Below are 23,245 nucleotides of genomic sequence, written 5' to 3'. Positions count from 1 at the left end.
TAAGATTCTGAAAATTTATTCAAACAAGAGATATTAAAAAGAAAGACACACTTTAAAAATATAAAGTTTTTAATCCTAAAATCCTATGTTCTCTTACTTCCCCTAAAAAAGAATGTTTCAGTATTTGCCTTCCATATAATTTTTCTGACTAAAAAGTGAAGTAAACCTATACATTTTTACTATACTTTAAATTAAGATCACCATGGAGGCTCAAACTTATTCAGAGTAATAGCAATTAAAAAACAAACCATGATTTTACTTGTTCCTACTTTCAGCACACAGCTTATTGTAACACTTACAGGTATATAATAGATGCCCATTTTAGGAGTTTCGTTGGCTGTCAGAAGCATTCCTAAAAAAAAAAAAAAAAAAAAAAAACACAAAACATAGTAAACAGATAACCAAAAAAAATCATTTATTCACATTTAAACATCTGAAGATTTTTTTAAATGACCTCTAATTCCATGAAAATTTATATAATGGGAAAAAAAATAAACTAAGAAAAAGGAGATGTGTTCTGTATCCCTAAGCAATTACCATGATTTTTCTGAACCTCAGCTTCCTCGTCTATAAAAAAGGTTTGAACTAAATCTGTAAGTACTCAAAAGGAACGTGTTTCGAAATTTAGGGACAAATGAAAAGGAACTTCAATACATTCTGTCCCATTTCTCTGTGTATGTGTGTATGTCTGCATGCGCTATGGTATGACAAAGAACTGGAAACTGAGGAGGTGCCCATCAATTGGGCAATAGCTAAATGGATTATGGTGCATGAACGTAAGTGCTGTAAGAAATGATAAAGTGCATGTGCTTCATAAAAATTAAGATTTGTGTGAACTAATACAAAATAAAGCAAGCAGAACAAAGAGAATCATGTATGATAATTTTGTGAAGACAACTTCAAAAGATTTAGAAACATTGATCAACACAATAAGTCACAATTCCAAAGGATTTATAAAACAAGCAACCCACCTCATAAAATAAAGGTAATGGATTCATGAGAGCAAATGGAGACTTTTTGCAGATGGATTTGTTTTGCTTGAATATACATGCCTGAAAGTTATTTTGTTTTCTCTTCTTTTTTTCAAATGGAAGGAAAGAGAGGAGGTAAGAGAGAATGAATAAATTGGTAGGGGGACAGAATACTTTTCTTGACTTATTTCCACAAGCTGTCCAGGAACATAGCTTCATATCTTTGATTCAAGATTCATAAATATTCTGAAGATCACACTATTAATGGTGACTAGCTTCAGAGATTCATAGATTTAAGACTGGAAGAATCCTTGAGGATCACCTAGTCCAGTCCTTACATTTTACAGTTGAGAAAACTAAGCCCCAGAGTAGCTAAAATGGCTTGCCTATCACAACATCAGTAAGGAGAAAAGTTGGCATTTGAATCATTCAATAAGCATTTATTAAATACCTATCACAGTATTAGAAGATAAAATAAAAGAAACGATTTCTAATTCTAATCTAAGAACTTTGCATTCCAATGGGAGAGGACCACAAAAACTATATATTTAACTATTTACAAAATGAATAGAGAATAAAGATAAATACAAAGTAGTTAAATATGTAAGAGGAAGGACACAAGCAGATGAGGGGATTAGGAAAGGCTGCCTTTCCTAATATGGTATATAAGCTATAACAAAGGAAAGGGATTCTAAGAGGGAAAGATGAGAAGAAAGGTTTCTAGGAAGAACAGCCAGTGAAATGACATGGAGAGAAGAAATGGAGTGTTGCATATGAGGAACAGGTAGAAGGATGGTTTGGCTGGACCACAGAGAATAAATTCACACATTGGTCATGTCCAAAAAGGCTTATCTCTTTCTGTATCTTTAATCTATTACCCAGGTCAAGAAGCACATAAAATGTTTCAAGATAGATCCTGATTGATCACTACATTGATCAGAGATCTTTAGTTTTTCCAAACTAAAGTTTTTAAAATTTTAGTTCTTTTCATTTTTCTTTCCAATATTGTCCTTGAAGAGGAAAAAGAAAAAAATGTCCTGCATCTCATTTCATTTTGCATTAACTCTTAGAATTCAGGATTTCTGCAATCATCTTTTTCATAATTTATTATAGAAATATTCCATTATATTCATATATCACAATATCTTCTGATTAATAGGTACCCTTTTTAGATTCTACTTCTTTTCATTTTTTATTTTGATTACAATTCTTTTCTTTTTCACATTTTAAAAAAAAATTTATATTATAGTTCTTTTATTTTCCTTTAATCTCCAATGTAAGATCAAAAGTTTGTTTTGCTTAGGACTGTTCCCTCTCTAGTATTCCTCTAGACAACTCTCCATCCCGAGTACATTTTGATGTATTTATACACCAAACAACTAGAGAGGATGAGCCCACACCCACCTATGCAGGTATATATATGTGTGTTCAAAGCTTTGTTCAGTTCAAACAATAAAGGTCTTCTATAAGTTTCCCTCACCTCTTCTCTTCCATGTATATTATATATGTGTGTGTGTGTGTGTATATACACATTCTTATTCTCATCTCATCTTTACATGTTATAATTGATTATAAGTATATTATTACCTTTTGAAATATTGCATTCCAAGATCTCTGTATAAGCTATGATGCCTTATATGATCTTGGCTGTGGTTCATTGGTACCTGAGCTGCTTTCTCTTGGCTGCTTGTATTTTTGCTTTATTTTGGTTGTGATGTTCATAGGAATTTTCTTTTAGGATTCCTTTCAGAAGTAATCAGCAGACAGAAAGGCGGTAGAGACAAATTGATGGAGAAGGTTTTATTTTGTTTTGTTTTTTTCCCCCATTTTGTCCTCAGTTTCTCAAGAATCTAAGTAGCTTTCATTTATAAATTCTTGTGCAGATATATACTTATGGAAGATCCCTTTGGTAGAATCATGTAGCATGGACTGGAGCAGTAAGAGTAGAGTGAAGGAGGGTTGCAGTAAACTAGGCAAGACATGATAAAGGTGTAAAGGAGAGAGGAGAGAGAATATGGTAAAGGTAGAAATGGCCAAGACTGGAAAACTGACTGGACATATAGAATGAAGAGTTTATGATAATACCAAAATAGATGTAAGGCAGCCTACCTCCAAATTTTATATTTATTACATAGCTGCCACTCTAATGCATTCTTCATTTGGGTGTCAAAGGAATCTTAAGTCCTGAGATTCCTCTTACTCGATAAACTCCAGAATATAAAATCTTTTCTTTGGCATTTAAAGCCTCTCACAGTCTAGGCCCCTCCCTATCTTCCTCATCTCATTGCACTTTATTCCCCCCTCCACTTGCTTTCTAATTCAATAACATTGGCTTTCTTGACATTCCTCACAGTGATCAATCTTCAGAGTCTATGCCTTTTTAACACCTGTCTCCTATGGCTGGAACACACTCCCTCCTCATTTCTGCCTCCTGGCTTCTTTCCAGACTCAGTTTCAAATCCCACTTTTTATATCCTTTTCCAGTAACCCTATCCTCTCCTTCCTCCACAATTAGTATCTTCCCTAGGAAAACCACCTCCCATTTACATATCTTGTATGTACCGTTTTATATATGTCTTCTCTAAAATATGAGCTTTGAGGGCAAGAACTGTATTTTTGCTTTTCTTTGTAAATGTTTGCTAAATGACTATGTAGATATTTGTAATAGAACAGCATTTGTTAACACTACACACTCATTGATAGTTGAACCCTACTGCAACTGTTTCTAATGATAAACTATAGTGGGATAAACTGAGAAGCCAGCCTATAAAACAGATGATCAATGTGAAACATAGGCTCATTAGCAATTTTTCTGTCAATCTCAGTGACAAGTTTACATGACTACATGAATCTTTCAAGTCTTTCTTACTTTCTGTTCTCACATACACAGCACAATGCTAGAAAACACGAGAAAATTTTATAAGAATCTCACAATATGTAGAAAACTCATTTCCCTCGATTGCTTTAGAAAAGGCTATTTTTTATCAAAGTCTCTCAAGTCAGTTATAGTACAGCAACAATATTGCTGCTTGATATTTTGTCTCATAACTCTACTTCAAAAGTGGTATGTTCTTGATAAAATTTTAAGTAACAGCAGATTTTGGAAATAGCTTCAAATTCCAAGATAGTATTACATCTGAACACCTTTGCCATCTAATCAAACTCCACAATCTAAAGATAAGAAAGGTCAGAATTTGAATCCTGACATATCCCTCATATGCCATGTTTGATATTTGAACCAGAATTTGAACCCAGGTTCTGACCCAACTCTTCATTTATCATGTTTTCATTACAATTTTTGTATTATACTTACTTGTGTGTCTCTTTTCCTTATACTGTGAGCCTGATAAGGACAAGAAACACACCTAATTTTTTATTTCCCTAAACAACTAGGACAATACTAAGCAAACAATAAACGTTTGCTGAATTTGCTGAATTAAGTGAAAATACATTGTTCTCTTTTAATCTGATCTATTTATAGCTGTGGAGAGAGAAAATAAAAGGAACAAAACTACATTTAAAATACCAAAACATGTATTGTAGGCAATATGAGAAACTAACTGGTAAGTTGAATGTATTTAAAAATAAATGATTTTGGTCATCAGTTTTGTGTAGTACATAAGAGGATTAAAAAGTTGGAGATTAAAAAGTAATTTCATATAGATATGAAGAAAGCTAAGATTAATGAGGTCAATTAACACTTAGCCACATAGAAAAAATGTAATTAAGTATTTAGCCCAAGTAATATATGGTATATAACTTGTTAGTGTGCCTTATCTCAAAGTTGGAAACCAAATCTTTCTTGACAGAAAAATCCTCAAAAAACAATGGAAAACCAAAAGCACCAATGAAGTCTAGAAAGGCAAAAACTAAGATCCAGATAAAGCAAATGCTTAAAACACACAAACACACACGATATCTAATCAATATCACAACATTCAGAAGCATTCATCCTAAAGTCTCAATAACTACTGAGTCCTATAAAAAGCCCTAGTATTTCAACAACTTTTATGGCAAAACAAAAAATTCAAATTCAGAGGAAAACTCTAAGTCTACAATAAGCACATTATGACTATGCTTCAAATATTGTTACAAACAATGAGTTTGAGGCAATTTTCAAAAGTCTTCAACTACAATTTAAAAAGAAAAAAATCATAGGGACTAATATGCTTTTGTTGAATGATAGGAAATATCTCCCAATTAAAAAGAAGCTTCTTGATCAAAAGACAGCTTCCCAACCTGTCTCCACTGGATTTGTTTCTTAACACTGCATCTCACAAGAGAACACAGCCACACCTATCAAACCACAGAAAAGACTAATCTGATTACATGAGAGAACTGCTACTAGATTGAGCTAGATTTATTTTTTCAATGAGGCATGAGTTAATGACAACCTTATATGGAATTAAAGATATAAGCAGATTGTCTATATCTAAGCTGGGGAATGTCAAGGAAAAACCAATTATAAATGTCAAAGATAAATAATTTTATAATGCCTAAGGAATACCAGAAGTTACTAATAAACAGAAACAAAAAAGTTTCTTTTCAAACCACTGAGAGGAAAGTTAATTTAGGGAGAGATACAAAGACCTTCTGAGAAACAAGAGTAAATAAAACAAATAGCAACAACACAAATAATTTTTCCAGGATCAAAAGGCACTCAGTGCCTGAAGTCAACACGAGAACCTTACAATGGTCTAGTTTCTTATGATCAGATACTATGAGAGTATCAAGTCTCTCTTTGAAGCATCTGGCACTGGCCACTGTCTCATACAATTTATACGTAGACAGTCTACAAGTAAATACCATTGCCAGAGGGAGAAAAAGGCTGGGAAGTTTTTCTTTGTGTTTGCTTTTACCTTTATTTAATGCCATGCTTAGAAACCATGTCAATATGCACCAATGTATTTAGCTTATTAAATGGAAGTTTTTGAAGAGCACAAGCAATTTAAGATAAAAAAAAATACAGTCCCTAAATTGCAAACATACTATGGTCCAAATGTGCAAATGTTTTATCTGGAATTAATTAATTTTTCTGTAAAAATAATGTAGGTGCTTAAGTTTCCAGGTGAGTCCACTAAAGGCTATATATCTCACAAAGTACATAAATAAATTAGTTTGAATTAAGAATTTAAAAAAATGGCAGAAGAGGGTGACGATGTTCATGTTCCCTCTTCTGTAAGTTCACAACTAACCCTAGGCAAAAATTTTGATATAAAGTTTGCATTAGCACCTCTCTCCCTTGTCATTTTGCACCTGTCCCCAGATTCTTTATATATAACTTTCTAGCGTCACAGTTCTCCCAAGAAGCTCTGAGTCCCACTTTAGCCAACCCTAATTCCTTAATTACCAAATGGGAAAAAACCTCACAATTCATATGTTCCAAACAGCTACCTAATGAAAGAATCAAAAATTCTTCAAAAAAACAGGGAACAAGTGAAATGAGCAGAACCAGGAGATCATTATACACTTCAACAACAATACTATATGAGGATGTATTCTGATGGAAGTGGATATCTTCAACATAAAGAAGATCTAATTCAGTTCCAATTGATCAATGATGTACAGAATCAACTACACGCAGAGAAGGAACACTGGGAAATGAGTGTAAATTGTTTGCATTTTTGTTTTTCTTCCCAGGTTATTTTTACCTTCTGAATCCAATTCTTCCTGTGCAACAAGATATTTGGTTCTACATACACATATTGTATTTAGGATATACTATAACATATTTAACATGTATGGGACTGCCTGCCATCTAGGGGAGGGGGTGGAGGGAAGGAGGGGAAAATTTGGAACAGAAATGAGTGCAAGGGATAATGTTGTAAAAAATTACCCATGCATATGTACTGTCAAAAAAAAGTTATAATTATAAAATTAATTAAAAACAAAAAAAAAAACAAAACAAAACAGGGAATGCACTACTTCAAGCTGTCTATTTTCAGAAGGGACTAACTTTTATTGACTTGAAATCTGTCTCCCTAAATATTCTATTTATACCCTTATATTTCCCTCTGAAGCTAGCAGAATAAATAAACCTACCTCATGACAACTCTTCAGATAATGGGAGACAGTTATCATTTCCCCCAAAATATCACATCCTTGCCCTATCCTCATAAAGTTCTCCATGCTATTTAGTCCAGTTCTTTAAAAGGTATAAGTGAGAGAAGAAGTTTGATTCAACTAAGTTCCATTAATAGGGGATATGTGGATGACTGACAGTCCCTTAACCCTTGAGGGGATAATAGGAAAAGGGGAGGGTTATAATATCAAATTAATTTTCAAAAGTATAAAAAAGACATCATTTTAAAAAAAAAATTTAAGTTGATAGGAAAATATTTATGAGGCATCATCATATTGTCAAGAAACAGCACTGAACTTGAAGTCAAAAGAAAGGGGCTTAAGCCCCAGCTCTGCTGCTTAATAGGCATTTCACCTTGGACAAATTACTTTACTTTACTGAATCTCAGCTCATCCATTTGTAAAATAAATTAATATGGGCAATACCTGACTCATGAGGCTGTGTAGAAGACATTTTGATACTTATTTTACTAAGAAAATGGAGGCTCTCCATCTTAAGCCTTTTCTTCCTCCCTTTCCTTCCCCTCCCCTGGTCTATACTTCAAAATCTCTCTACAACAACCTATGATTTCTTTTGCTTTAATCTCTGAAGAGGCCCCATCTACTTAGAAATGCCAATCCCACTTTGCCAATTGTATACTTAATCATATCCCTGTCTCCTATGGAAAATTGTCTCTTAGATAATCAATTCAATCTCTCAAATTTTCAGTCTTTCCTTATCTGCTTTCAGTCTCCTTAAGATGAAGAATACAAGCAATTTAAGATGGAAAAAATACAGTATTGCAGATATACTATGGTCCAAATGTGCAAATGTTTATCTGAAACTCATGAATTTTTCCACAGAAATAATGTAGTTTCCAGGTGAGCCCACTAAACCCTAAATATCTCACAAAGTACATAAATAAACATAAAAATAACAGAACTAGTTTGAATTAGGGATCTTAAAAAATGGCAGAAGAGGGTGACAATGTTGATCTGCTTATCCTTTCTTATCTACAAATATAATCCAGTCTTGGCTTGTCCTCTTATATTCTTTACTTACTGTCTTCTGTTTCCCTTCTCTTTCATCCCTAAATTTCTAGGAAAAATAATTTGTATTTCACTCCATTTCTATTCTCATTTGTCAACAGCATAAAAAAAATCTGGTTTCCACACCTCTTGACTGAAGCTGCTTTCTCCAAAGTTACCAATTATTTCTTAATTGCTGAGTTTAATGGCATTTTCTACTCTCTACCTCTGCTGATTTTGGCAATTGTCCCTCCCTCAGCTTTCATTAACAATATATTTTTCTAATTATCCCCTGGCACTTCTGACTATATTTGTAGCTCAAGCATTATCTAAGGCCCATCTTCCAATATGAGTGAACTTCCACTAAGGCTTTGTACTAGGGCCTCTTCTAGGATCTCTTCAACTATGATAGTTTTCAATTATTATCTCTATTCATATTGACTCTTAAATCTGTATTTCTAGGATTTATCTCTCCAGAGCTAGACATCTCTATCTGAATATAAGAAGAATTTTCCTCAATACTACTACATACTTCGCAGACTGACTAAAATTACAGGAAAATAAAATGATGAATGTTGGAGGGGATGTAGGAAAACTGAGACACTAATACCTTATTGATAGAGTTGTGAACTAATCCAACCATTCTGGAGAGCAATTTGGAACTATGCCCAAAGAGCTACTGGGCCTACATACCAAAGAGATCATAAAAAAGGGAAATGGACCTATATGTGCAAAAATGTTTGTATTTTGTTCTTTTTGTAGTGGCAAAGAACTGGAAAATGAGTGGATGCCCATCAGTTGGGGAAAGGCTGAATAAGTTATTGTATATGAATGTAATGGAATATTATTGTCCTATTAGAAATGATCAACAGGATAACTTCAGAAAAGCCTGAAGAGACTTATATGAACTGATGCTAAGTAAAGTGAATAAAAAAAAACATTGTACACAGCAACACACATTGTATATAAATTGTGATAGACCTGGCTCTTTTCAAAAGTAGATGATTTAGGCCAATTCCAAAAGACTTATTAGAAAGAACCATCTGCATCCAGACTAAGAACTGTAGGAACTGAATGTAGATCACAACATATTATTTTCATCTTTGTAATTGTTGTTTGCTTGCTTTTTATTTTCTTTCTTGGTTTTTTTTTTCCTTTTTTGATCTGATTTTTCTTGTGCAACATGATAAATGTAGAAATATATTTAGATGAATTGCACATATTTAACTTATATTGCCTCACTTGCTATCTAGGGAGAGGATGGATGGAAGGGTAGGAAAAAAATCTGGAACATAAAAGTTTTGCAAGGGTGAATGTTAAAAACTATCTTTGTAAGTATTTTGAAAATAAAAAGTGATTATTAATTTTTTTTAAAATAAAGGGTATTAAAAAAACTCTTCTCAAAATTTCTATTTCCTCCAAACTTTCCTATTTCTACTGAAGGTACTAATAGCCTTCCAATACTCACCAAGGATCACATCCTTAGAGTCCCAACTTTTCACTCTCATTGTACCAACCTCAGATCCAATTTCGTTGTTAAAACTTATCACTTCTACTTCCTTACTACTTCTCATATCCATCCTAATCCTTTCCTTCATATAACCATCACCTAGCTCAAGATTTCATCTTGTCTCACTTTAAGACTATTATAATTAGACTCTTAGCCTCTGATTTCTCCTTTCTCCAATTCTTCCTCCATTTACAGTTGCCAAAATAATCTTCCTACTACAGAAGCCTGACAATATCATTTACTCAAAAATTACAATGGCTTTGCTATAGACTCTAGATACAATGCAAAAACCACAGATTAGCATAACTACTATTAAATCTATCTGTATTACTTACTCCCCTTCATGTGCTAAGTGTACCAGTTAATCAAATAGGTCTACTTGCTCTTAATTACACTTTGCATGCCAAATCCTATCTCTATGTTTTTTAAGCATTAATCTTTAGGCATAAAGTGAACTGACTCCACACTCTCTTAACTTCCTTCAAGGCTTAGTTTATGTGTTATCACCTATGGAAAGCTTTTTTATCTTCTTAGTTATAGGTGCTCTCTTTCCCTTAAAATGACCATGAGTTTACTAATTTATTTTATTATTTATTAGTTTATTTATTAACTAGAATGAATGAATAAAATGTAAGCCTCTTGAAAGTAGGGGCTCTTTCATTTTTGACTTACAAAAATAATTAATAATTGTTAAAAAAAAAAAAAAAAAAAAAAAGGGGGGGGGGGGAGGCAGCTCGGTGGCACAGTGGATAGAGCACCAGCCTTGAATTCAGGAGGACCCAAGTTCAAATCTGGTCTCAGACACTTAACATTTCCTAGCTGGGTGACCCTGGGCAAGTCACTTAACCCCAGCCTGGGGGGGGGGGGGGGGATTGTTAAAAAAAAAAAAAAAGTGAATGGGGAATGTAGTTTTATTGAGGTAAAGATAACCAAATGTAAATAAATGAAGCTCAAAATAGCTATTAAAAGGCTCTTCACTAGTATATTTATAGATCTTACAAAACATGTTCCTTGGTCATTAGCCTTTTTTAAAAATCATCTTTTGAAAACTTACATAAAAATAAACAACATAATATATTAATTTCATCAGGCAAAGAATGTGCTTTGCAAAGGAGAAATGTCTTTTAAAAAATACTCATTTCCATCAGTTACCTGTAAAAAAATTCAAATAAACATAATTGCTGCATTTAATTTACTGCAGTTTTAGTATATTTGTTATAGAATGATTTTCATTAAAATCAGCAAAAAAAAAGATTTTTAAAAAAAAAATATTTTTTTAAAGATTCTTGGGTTGAAATACCAATACTTGGAACACTCTCCTTATGTATGACCATGCTGATCTTTGGTCCTTTTTTGTATAGATTTGTATAGATATACAAATTATATGGACATGGACATTTCATAAAAAAGAATTAGAGTCTGGTAGAGAGATGACCCATTTAACTAGGGTTCTTCTCAAACTCTTAAACCTCAAAGGTTTATGGGAAAGTAAGATTTCCTGATTTGGTACTTTTGGAAATTAGAAAGCCCCAATTAGATAAAATGAAGAACTTATTCCTCAGTATTAGCAAGGAATTTCTCAATAAATACAAACAGCTTTAAAATGTAGTGTTTTTATATATGGAATGTCATTTTATAATTACATAAAAGTTACCCTGTGTATCTTAAAAATTCCACTTCACCACGCCACAGATATCTATCAACATCCTATAATAACTTACTACTAATAACCATGATAAGTGAGTCAGAGGTAAGAATGCCCTTTTCTGAATCATCTACACCACTTCCTGCTCTTGGTTTTTTCCCAGCTAATGTATCACGCAAATACTAGTCTGACCCAGACAAATCCTGTCTATCCTATGAAACGAGATAAACTTGAAGGCCAACAACACATACACTGAATGAATATTTGATATATTACCTGAATCTGGATAGAGACAGACGTCATTAATATCATGTTCAGGTTCCAAGGAAGTAAATATTTTCCCCTGTAAAAGAAAAAAAGAGGAAAATTAACTACTAAAATAAATTTAAATTTATGCATGTACTTATTTATTTTTGATGAGACAATGGGGTTAAGTGACTTTCCTAGAGTTGCACAGCTAGTCACTGTTAAGTATCTGAGGTTAGATATGAACTCAAGTCATTCTGATTGCAAGGCTGGTATTCTATCCACTGTGCTACCTAGTTATTTTAACAAACAAGAGAACTTAAGTAAACTCATTCAAAGTAACACTAAGAACCAACAGTTTTTTTAAGCAAAAAAAAAAAAAAAAAAAAGAAAAGAAAAAGAAAAAAAAATGCATTATTTACAAAATATATCACATTTAAATTAACCAGTCTTTAGTAAATATCTGATAATTAAATGTGTCTATTAACCAGTTCAAAAAGGAGGCAAATCAAATTACCAAAAAATGAAAACAAAGAAGGGGAAAAAGTACAAGATCATCTTTTAAAACTTATCTGCACCGAATTGTACATAATATGTGAGCAATTTTTTAAAAATTACTTACAAAAATCCCACTTGAGATCTTAAATGATCCAATTCAGAAAATGAAACAAAACAACTCATAAAGCAACTACTAAAATAGTGTCATGGAGAAGAAAGGGATCAATAAAGGAAGGCAGAAAAGTAAAAAAACAAACAAAAAAAAAAAACTATTTATATAGTTTATGTATTGGTTCAAAAGAAATATTTATTTACAAATAAAAAAAGTCAAATGAAATTTATTTCAACAACTTAAAACAAGATTATCACAGAGCTAATTTTGAAGTTCCTATCAGGAACTTCAATGTCAAATCTTACATTTATCATTTAAAATTAAAAGAAGACTCTGGGAGATAAACCAGAAAGGGATCAGGATGGGGCAAAGGAAGAAAAATTGTTTTGATTTTTTTCTAAAGCTGTAAAACTAGAAGCCATGTGCTTTTCAAGGTAGAAATTCAATAAAATATAAATTATTATGATCTACTATGTACAAGGAACTGTAGTAGGCATCGAGAATACAAAGTGAAGGATAGTTTTTGCTTTCAAAAAGCTTACAATGTGGTAAAAACAATTAAGACATTAACAAACTGCTGAGTGAAATGAGCAGAACCAGAAGATCACTATACACTTCAACAACAATACTGTATGAAGATATATTCTGATGGAAGTAGATATCTTCAACATAAAGAAGATCCAACTCACTTCCAGTTGATCAATGATGGACAGAAACAACTACACCCAGAGAAGAAATTGAATTGAATGTAAACTCTAAGCACTACTGTCTATCTACCCAGGTTACTTATACCTTCGGAATCCAATACTTAATGTGCAACAAGAAAATTGGATTTATACACATTTATTGTATCTAGGTTATACTGTAACACATGTAAAATGTATGGGATTGCCTGTCATCTAGGGGAGGGAGTAGAGGGAGGGAGGGAAGGGAAAATTTGGAAAAATGAATACAAGGGATAATGTTATAAAAAAAAATTACTCATGCATATATACTGTCAAAAAAAATTTATAATTATAAAATTAATTTAAAAAAAAAAAAGACATTAACAAATAATTCATAATAAAGTCCAACCCCAAAAGTAAGACAGAAGAGACACAAATTTTGAAAAAAGATCGATTGCAAAGAGTAGAGATTTCTTTCATACTCTTTGGGTATATGCTGGCATGATAGAATGGGGAAAGAAACACCATCAAAAAAGGTGACTTTTGTTCTTCAGACATTTCCTTTTTTTAAAGCTGTTTGGCAACTATCACATATGTTGAATGTGGAAATCACTGGAACTTTTAGATATATCCATGAGTGCTGACTCAGTATCAACAATTTTATCTACAACTATACATCAAGAATCTATAATTGGGAAAACTGGAATGTATACCTAATTGTCTGAAATAAGTCTGGAGGGAATAAGTTTATTTAATATTTTCAATGTACTTTTATATTCATTTTTGAAAGATTGCTATTGTTTTTTCTTTTACTAAGTGAAGCTAATGCTTAATACACATTTATTATAAATGTCTTGTGTCCTTTAAAACATTTTGTGATACCTGTCAGATTGAGTAAGATGACAGGAAAAGATAATAATGAATGCTGGAGGAGATATGGGAAAACTGGGACACTAATACATTGTTGGTGGAATTGTGAACTGATCCAACCATTCTGGAGAGCAATTTGAAACTATGCCCAAGGGGTTTCCAAACTGTGCGTGCCCTTTGATCCAGCAGTGTCTATACTGGGCCTATATCCCAAAGAGATTTTAAATGAGGGAAAGGAACCCACATGTGCAAAAATGTTTGTGGCAGCCCTCTTTGTAGTGGCAAGAACCTGGAAACTGAGTGGATGCCAATTAGTTGGAGAATGGCTGAATAAGTTATGGTATATGAATGTTATGCAATATTATTGTTCTATAAGAAATGATCAGCAGGATGATTTCAGAAAGGACTAGAGAAACTTACATGAACTGATTCTAGGTGAAATGAGCAGAACCAGGAGATCATGGTACACGGCAGCAAGCTTATATGATGATCAATTCTGACAGACATGGCTCTTTTCAACAAGATGATGATTCAAAACAGTTCCAATTATTCAGTGATGAAGAGAGCCGTCTACACCCAGAAAGAGGACTGTGGGAACTGAATGTGGTTCATGAGATAGCATTTTCACTCTTTTTGTGGTTGTTTGCTTGCATTTTATTTTGCTACTTTTTTTCTTATGCAGCACGATAACTGTATGAATATGTATGCATATATTGGATTTAATATATATTTCTACTATGTTTATCATATATTAGACTACTTATTTTCTTTTTTGGATATATGTTGCAAAAAAGCATGTTCTCTAATGCAATATTAGCTTCAGTTACCCTTTGTACAGATTTGTTTTACATCTGATTAAACAGAAAATCCAATTTTAAAAAAGCTGATATCTTTTCAAGATAATATCAAAAGGGCAAATGAAGAAATGGAAATTAAGGACAACAACACTTACTGTGTCTTTGTTCCACATTTTGATGATTCGAGAGTCTGCAGATAAAATTAAATCTAATGAATTCTGGAACTGGATTGATTTAATAGCTAGACCGTACTGGTGATCTTTAACCAATAATGGGTTGCTAGAACGAAGATCATACAACAAAACCTGAAAAAAAAAAAATTAAAAGTTTTCCATATTATAGAAATCTAGAATTACCAAAATAACCACAAAGAAAACAGAAATAAATTATTTTGGATCTCCAGCAGGGTGGTACCTTTCTAATTATTTTACTATTAATATTCTCTTCAGCAAAATATTCAGAATATTCAAAAAATAATCTTTCCAATGTGATTAGAAAATAAGCTTTTTGTACTTTATTTACCCATGACTGGGATTCCCTAATAAATGTTGAACTTGATCTTCCCATTGAAAAATTTCTTAAATTTGGGAAGCACTTGAACATTGAAAGGAAAAGTTCCTGGTATAATGAAGGAACTATTTGCTTCACCCAAAAAAGTATGTATGTATGTATGTATGTATGTATGTATGAATGTATCTATCTATCTATCTTTCTTCTTTCCTTCCTTCCTTTCTCTTTCTTTCTTTCTTTTCTTCCTTCCTCCCTCCCTCCTCTTTCTTTCTTTCTTCCTTTCTCCCTCCCTTCCTTCTCTTTCTTTCTTTCTCTCTTTCATTCTTTTTTTTCCCTGAGGCAATTAGGGTTAAGTGATTTGCCCAGGATCACACAACAGTAGGAAGGGTTAAGTGTCTGAGATCAGATTTTAACTCAAGCCCTCCTGACTTCAGGCCTGTGCTCTATCCACTGTGCCATCTAGCTACCCTTGGTATGTGCTTCTTAAAAGAAAGAAAAAACAAACAAACAAACAAACAAATAAATGAATGAATAAATAAGTAAATAACATAATATCTATCTCTTAAATGAATGAGGTATCTATAAAATTAAAAAACCTAAAATAAAAAAATAACAAAATCTAAGAAAAAGGAGTAAAGAGTCAAGTAATTAATATTGCCAGGCAGCTTGAATAAATTGAGCTATTTCAGATAAGCCCTGAAATTAGCTCCGAGTTTCCTGACTGCAAAGGTACAAAGGGAAACATATCGTATTTTTATGGATTTCATAATATTCATTGCACATTGTTTTTTAGAAATCCAAATTCAAAGGGACAGACACATTTTTTCATGATACTGATATGGAAGAATTTATCACAAGGGTAAATGGACCTTAAATAATATCATCAACATTATTTTGTGAAAGACAGACATTCAAATAGAGATTTCTTATGTTGACCCCTTGTCATGCCTCCCCCAGGAATGCAACCTGGGAGAAGTTGACAGACATTAGATTTACAGTCTTAGGACACTGGTTAAATTTGGCTCTTCTATTTACTGTCTACATGACCAAATATAAGCCATTAAACTTCTCTCTATATCTTCATCTATAAAAATAAGGGAAGTGAATAAGATAATCTCAACATTGCAAAATATGTAAGCCTAGGGCAGCTAGATGGCAAAGTGGACAGAGCACTGGCCCTGAAATAAGAACTTGATTCAAATCTGGCCTAAGATACCTAATACTTAGTAGCTGTGTGACCCTGGGCAAGTCACTTAACTCCAATTGCCTCATCTTCCCCCCCAAAAAAACCCTACCAAACCTCAACCAAAAAACAAAATAAAAAAGCCTATGGGAAACTACAATTATAGCATGAAATGTTAATTTAGTAGAGTAATTTCTATAGAAGCTAAGATAACTTATGACCTAAAGATATAGTTTTGTAGTGAGTAAGTTAATACAGAAAAAAATTTTGAGAATAAATATATCCATTAGATTGGCTCTCAACTACCAAATGTGAAGTAATTTTTAGCAATATCATCCTTGAAACCTTAAGTATAAATGACCATATTTATGAGCAACCTAATAAAAGGCATTCTTCCACATCATCAACAAAGACTAGATAAACTGCAGTTTCAATTTGCAACATATTTACCTGTCCTGTAGATGTTCCAACTGCCATGTTCAAAGCACCATTAAATTTCAGGGCTGAGATTGTAGGTAAACTGTCTATCCTGAAAGACACAATGTGTGTTCCATTTATATGATTAAAGACTTACATATCCAATGTTAGGGGGGAAGAGTGAAATCACTTTTTGATTTTCAATTTAGGCAGCCAATATAAATATATATCATAAAAGAAAGATAAAGTAACATTATTTCTAATATATTATACTAGCTTTATAACTATCAACAAAAAATCATCTAGAATATTTTAACATTTTTAAAAATTATAAAATCAGATTAAAACATTCAACATGACTATATATATATATATATATATATATATATATATATATATATATATGTATATATGTATATATGTATATATGTATATACTCTATTTTAATCATGCTATAAAAAAGTACTGTGTAATAGTACTAAATTTTGGATCTGCTTCCAGTCTGGCTAATGCAAATAGGATTAGAAAGAGAAATAGCTCTTTGAAAAAGAGAAGAATTTATGACCAAATAAGAACTAGTGAACTTTGAAAGGCAAAATGGACACCTTTGATTACACTAAATTAAAAAGGGTTTGCACAAACAAAACCAACAGAAACAAGGTTAAAAGGGAAGTGCAAAGCTGGACCAAAAAAAAAAAAAAAAAAAAATCTTTACAGTTAGTATTTCTGATAAAGATCTCATTTCTAAAATATATAAACAACTGCATCAAATTTATAAGAATACAAGTCATTCCCCAACTGATAAATGGTCAAAGGATATGAACAGACAACTTTCAGATGATGTAAATTACATTTATTATGAAAAAATGCTGTAAATCAGGATGAATTCAGAAAGGTTTGGAGAGACTTGCATGAACTGATGCTGAGTGAAATGAGCAGAACCAGAAGATCACTATACACTTCAACAACAATACCGTATGAGGACGTATTCTGATGGAAGGTCCAACTCACTTCCAGCTGATCAATAATGGACAGAAACAACTACATCCAGAGAAGGAACACTGGGAATTGAATGTAAACTGTTAGCACTACTGTCTTTCTATCCAGCTTACTTATACCTTCGGAATCCAATACTTAACGTGCAACAAGAAAATTGGATTTACACACATTTATTGTATCTAGGTTATACTGTAACACATGTAAAATGTATGGGATTGCCTGTCATCTAGGGGAGGGAGTAGAGGAAGGGAGGGGAAAATTTGGAAAAATGAATACAAGGGATAATGTTATAAAAAAATTACTCATGCATATATACTGTCAAAAAAAATGTATAATTATAAAATTAATTTAAAAAAAAGAAAAAGAAAAAAATGCTATAAATCACTATTGAATAGAGAAATGCAAATTAAAACATCTCTGAGATACCACCATACCTCTTAAATTGGCTAAGACGACAGGAAAAGATAATGATAAATGTTGGAGGGAATGTGGGAAAACTGGAACACATACAGTGCTGGTGGAGCTGTGAAATGATCCAACCATTCTGGAAAGCCAAAAGGCTATCAAACTGTACATACACAATGATCCAGCAATGCCATTATTGGGTCTGTATACCAAAGAAATTATAAAGGAGAGAAAAGGGCCCACATTTGCAAAAATGTTTGTAGCAACTCTTTTTGTGATAGCAAATAATTGAAAAAAGAGTGAGGAATGGCTGGACAAGTTGTGGTACATGAAGATAATGGAATATTATTATTTTATAAAAAAATGATAAACAATCTGATAATAGAAAAGACTGGAAAGATTTACATGAATTGATGCTGAGCGAAACAATAGACAATAACAGCAAGAATGTGTGATGATCAACTATGAAAGATTTGGTTCTTCTCAGTGGTCAGTGATCCAAAGCAATCCCAATAAAACTTTGGACAGAAAACACCATCTGCATCCAGAGAAAGAACTAAAAAGACTGAATGTAGGGCAGCTAAGTGGCACAGTGGATAGACTATCAACCCTGAAGTCAGGAGGAACTGAGTTCAAATCTGGTCTCAGACACTTAGCACTTCCCAGCTGTGTGACCCTGGGCAAGTTACTTAACCCCTAATTGCCTCAGTAAGTAAACAAATAAGTAAATAAATGAATGAATGAATGAACAAATGAATAAATAAATGAAATAAAATTAAAAGAGTGAATGTAAATCAACACAGGCTACATTCACTTCTTTTTTGTTTTTTGAACCCTAGGGCAAACACAGACTGGTGAAAAATCAAGAAGATTTGGAGCAGAACAGGAATCCTTCTGGATAATGCAACAAGATCTGAAGACCCCAGCGAAATACAAATGCCTCCAGGCTAACTCCACAGAAACACCAAGCCAGGACCCCCTCTGGCTAGCTGAATGTGGCTGAAATCTCAATAGGAACCACAGAGACTTTCATTCCCAAACTCTTTGTGGAGTTGGGGTCTGAGTCCAGGAAGACTGAGTGATTCACCTGATTAGGAATGCCAGGCCCAGCTGTACTTCTGAGAGGTGGCTGAAGGTGAAAAGGAACCACCACCCGGAGAATACAGAGACGCTGCTGGCTGTGGGCACTTGGAGGAGAGTGGAGGTCTTAGTTTGGGATTCCTAGTCAAAGTGGAGAGCTGAAGGGAAGTTTGAGGCACCATTCTCTTACCCCATCATTAGAGGTGCTTACACTAATACATATTATTTTTTTTTTTAAATGAACCGGCAAAGAAGAAATGATGTACCATAGAAACCTATTATGAGAACAGGGAAAACTTGGGTTCATTTTCTGAGGATGACACTGAAGAAAAAAAAAGCTTCTATCCCAAAGAGTAATGTGAAATGGCTCTCTACCCAGAGAGTTTATAGAAGAACTCAAAAAAGAATTTAAAAATCAAATGGGAGACATGGATGAAAAATTAAAAAATAAAATAAAACCATTCAAGAAAAACAAGAAGATTATGAAAGTTAACTAGAAAAGGAAGTGAGTCTCAAAGATGAAAATAATTCTTTGAAAATTAGAATTGAGCAAGGGGAAGGCAGTAAAGCTATGAGACATCAAGAAATAACTAAACAGATTAAAATGAATGAGAAAAGAGAACAGAATGTGAAACATAAGAAAAATAGCAGATCTGGAGAACAGATCAAGAAGAGAAAAAATAACTGGATGCCTGAAAGCTGTGACCACAAAGAAAACTTTAACACAATAATGTAGGAAATAATCTAAGAAAATTGCCCTGAAGTGAAAGAACATGAGGGGAAAGTAAAAATAGAAAAAAAAAATCCACCTATCATCATCCTTTGTGGAAAACACAGAAAAATCACCAAATTTCAAAACCCCCAGATTAAAGAGAAAATTTTGCAAGAAGCAAGAAAAAAACAATTCAAATACTCTGGAGCTAAAATTAGAATTACAAAATGTTTATGGCAGCTCTTTGTGGAGTGGCTAGAAACTGGATGCCCATCAATTGGAGAATGCCTGAATCAATTGTAGTATATGAATGTTATGGAATATTATTGTTCTGTAAGAAATGACCAGCAGGATGATTTCAGAGAGACCTGTAGAGACTTCACTGATGCTAAGTGAAATGAGCAGAACCAGGAGATCATTATATACTTCAACAACAATACTATATAATGATCAGTTCTGATGGGCATGGCTCTCTTCCACAATGAGATGATCCAAATCAGTTCTAATTGTTCAGTAATGAAGAAAACCAGCTACACCCATCAAAAGAACTATGGAAAGTGAGTGTGGACCACAACATAGCATTTACGCTCTTTGTTATTGTCTGCTTGCATTTTTGTTCATATAAATTGATGCATCATAAAGTAATAAATGCAAAGAGAATAACATTCATATTGCCTATAATAGAAATAACAGACCATACTATTGATGGGCTGTGCATTGATCTAAAAACCTGGATAACAATTTGGAATGATACGAGAAAAGTTGCTAAATTACCAATAGCCTTTGACACAGAAATTCAATTACTGGGCACATACCAAAAGAAACAAATGTTAGAAATAGAGATACAGACAAACAAGATAGATAATAGATAGATAGATAGGTAGATATGTATACATACATAGACATATACATATTTGATAAGGCAAAGACTAACTAATAAAGATAAAACTTTAAATTTGCCCAGTGAGTCATATAAGGGAACAAGAAAAACTTTTCATCTCAGTAGTTATAACTCATATTTCTAGAACATGTTAAAGTTTTTAAAGTGCTTTTTCTCACAACCCTAGGGAACAAATATACAAATATTTCTATACCCATTTTGAAGATGAAGAAACTGAGATTCAGGAAGATTAAATCACTTATGCAGAGTCACAAAATAAATACTGAATTAGATACTTTGACCATAAGAAAAACATTCAAAATTATGAAAAAAGTAGAGGGGAAGGAGGAATGCATACATGCCTACTCAAGCCATACTAGAGGATTATGGAATATGAAGTACAAAGAGACAGTCTGAACCATAAAAAAGTTTCCAAAAATGGGAGGAAAAAGGATTCAAATTTTACTGAGAACTTAAGGTAATTTACAGCAACTGTATACAGCACAATTTGTTTTTTAAATCAGCTGAAACTAAAGATGAGTCCTGCCTTCTGCAAGGGTTAAAAAGCCTCTAGAAGGAAGGAATGCAGTTCAAGGCATATGGGAGGACCTGAGGGATGAGAGGTTCTGAGGCACAGGCAAGTCCCCAGGCATAGCCCCAAGAGGCAGTGTCTGATTCCAGGTACCACACCTCCCTCCTTGGTGCTCTCAAAGCCTAGCATGCCTCCATCCTTCTCCTCGGGCCAATCCCATTATGCCAGGTTCCTTCCCCCATATCATCAGTGGGGTATAAATATATGCTATCTCAGAATAAAGATCTCTTTCGCTTCACCCCTACCTTCTGGTGGTCTGTCTCTATGGGATGCGGGTTGGTGCCCGAAGACGGGTAAGTATGGCCTAGCTGTGCCGTCGACGGATGGACATTAAGAGTAGCTCTAAGGGGAGCTATCAGATGCTTAATGAATAGCCTATAGGACTTTTAGAGACAAAACTAATGATTTGGGCATGATTTAGATTACGTTATCAGGAAGGTCCCTTCCAATCTTGCAACTATGGTTAAAGTCAGATGGGAAATTAAATATACATTAAGCATCATGTATTCTGATAAGTAATTTTAGTTCCAAAAGGAAACACCTTTATACAAACAAAAAGTGACTATCCTTGTCTTCTCATTACATCAAAGTTCTTAAAGAGTAATAAGAGAAAACTCTTAACTGGATTAATTCCAAGCAAAAGATGACATTTCTTTTTCTTTTTGGAGGCAACTGGGGTTAAATAACTTGTCCAGTTGCATAGCTAGTAAGCATCTGAGGCTGCATTTATACTCGGTTCCCCTGACTCCTGGATCAGTGTTCTATCCACTATGCCACTTACCAGACCAAGTGGCATTTCATTTAAAAAAAAATTAATGCATACAGGTAAAATTTCATTATAATTAATGCTATTACAGAGGACATTCTATTCCAAATAATACCTGACAGGAATCCCCATAATCTCTTTCATGACAAGTGTTCATTTAAGTTCTAATGAAAACCCTCAGTAATGGGGAGCCCATTAATTATTGAAGCAGCCAATTCCACTGCAATTCACTTTTAATTTCCAAGTGCTATGGGCTAGGAATGCCATTTCTAAAATTGTTTTTCTTGTTTTAAAAATCCCTGTACAGATTAGGTACACAGGACAAAACAGGGGTACAACTACACAATCAAGCGTTTGACAAACCCAAAGATACCAATTTTGAGGATAAGAATTCATTATTTGAAAAAAACTCTTGGGAAAACTGGAAATTAGTATGGCAGAAATTAGATATGGACCCACCAAAAAAAAAAAAAAAAAAAAAAAAAAAAAAAAAAGAAAAAGAAAAAGAAAGAAAAGAAGATATGGACCCACACTTAACACCATATACCAAGATAAGATCAAAATGGGTCCATGATTTAGGCATAAAGAATGAGATCATAAATAGATTAGAGGAACAGAGGATAGTCTACCTCTCAGACTTGTGGAGGAGGAAGGAATTTATGACCAGAGGAGAACTAGTGATCATTCTCGATCACAAAATAGAAGATTTTGTTTACATCAAACTAAAAAGTTTCTGTACAAACAATACTAATGCAAACAAGATTAGAAGGGAAGTAACAAATTGGGAAAATATTTTTACAGTTAAAGGTTCTGATAAAAGTCTCATTTCCAAAATATATACAGAACTGACTCTAATTTATATGAAGCCAAACCATTCTCCAATTGATAAATGGTCAAAGGATATGAACAGACAATTCTCAGATGATGAAATTGAAACTATATCCACTCATATGAAAGAGTGTTCTAAATCACTACTGATCGGAGAAATACAAATTAAGAAAACTCTGAGATACCACTACACACCTGTCAGATTGGCTAAGATGACAGGAAAAGATAATGATGAATGTTGGAGGGGATGTGGGAAAACTGGGACACTGATGCACTGTTGGAGTTGTGAAAGAATCCGGCCACTTTGGAGAGCAATCTGGAATTGTGCCCCAAAAGTTATCAAACTGTGCATACCCTTTGACCCAGCAGTGCTACTACTGGGCTTATACCCCAAAGAAATACTAAAGATGGGAAAGGGACCTGTATGTGCCAAAATGTTTGTGGCAGCTCTTTTTATAGTGGCTAGAAAC

General features: G+C 33.3%; 1 protein-coding gene across 1 annotated transcript in view; it reads right to left on the bottom strand.

The window, feature by feature from the left end:
- NOL10 (nucleolar protein 10) overlaps positions 1-23,245 on the bottom strand; it is a 142,990-nt gene that overhangs the window by 55,272 nt on the left and 64,473 nt on the right. Inside the window, exons 11-14 of the mRNA XM_074288237.1 lie at positions 16,547-16,625; positions 14,559-14,708; positions 11,492-11,558; positions 300-352 (exon numbers count right to left, since the gene is read on the bottom strand). Of these exons, the coding sequence (XP_074144338.1) occupies positions 300-352; positions 11,492-11,558; positions 14,559-14,708; positions 16,547-16,625 (349 nt within the window). The remainder of the gene's footprint in view (positions 1-299; positions 353-11,491; positions 11,559-14,558; positions 14,709-16,546; positions 16,626-23,245) is intronic.

Source organism: Sminthopsis crassicaudata, chromosome 2, assembly GCF_048593235.1.
Source record: "Sminthopsis crassicaudata isolate SCR6 chromosome 2, ASM4859323v1, whole genome shotgun sequence".
Classification (NCBI taxonomy): Eukaryota; Metazoa; Chordata; class Mammalia; order Dasyuromorphia; family Dasyuridae; genus Sminthopsis; species Sminthopsis crassicaudata.
Note: the sequence above shows the minus strand (reverse complement) of the source record. Positions and strands in the feature narration are given on the sequence as shown.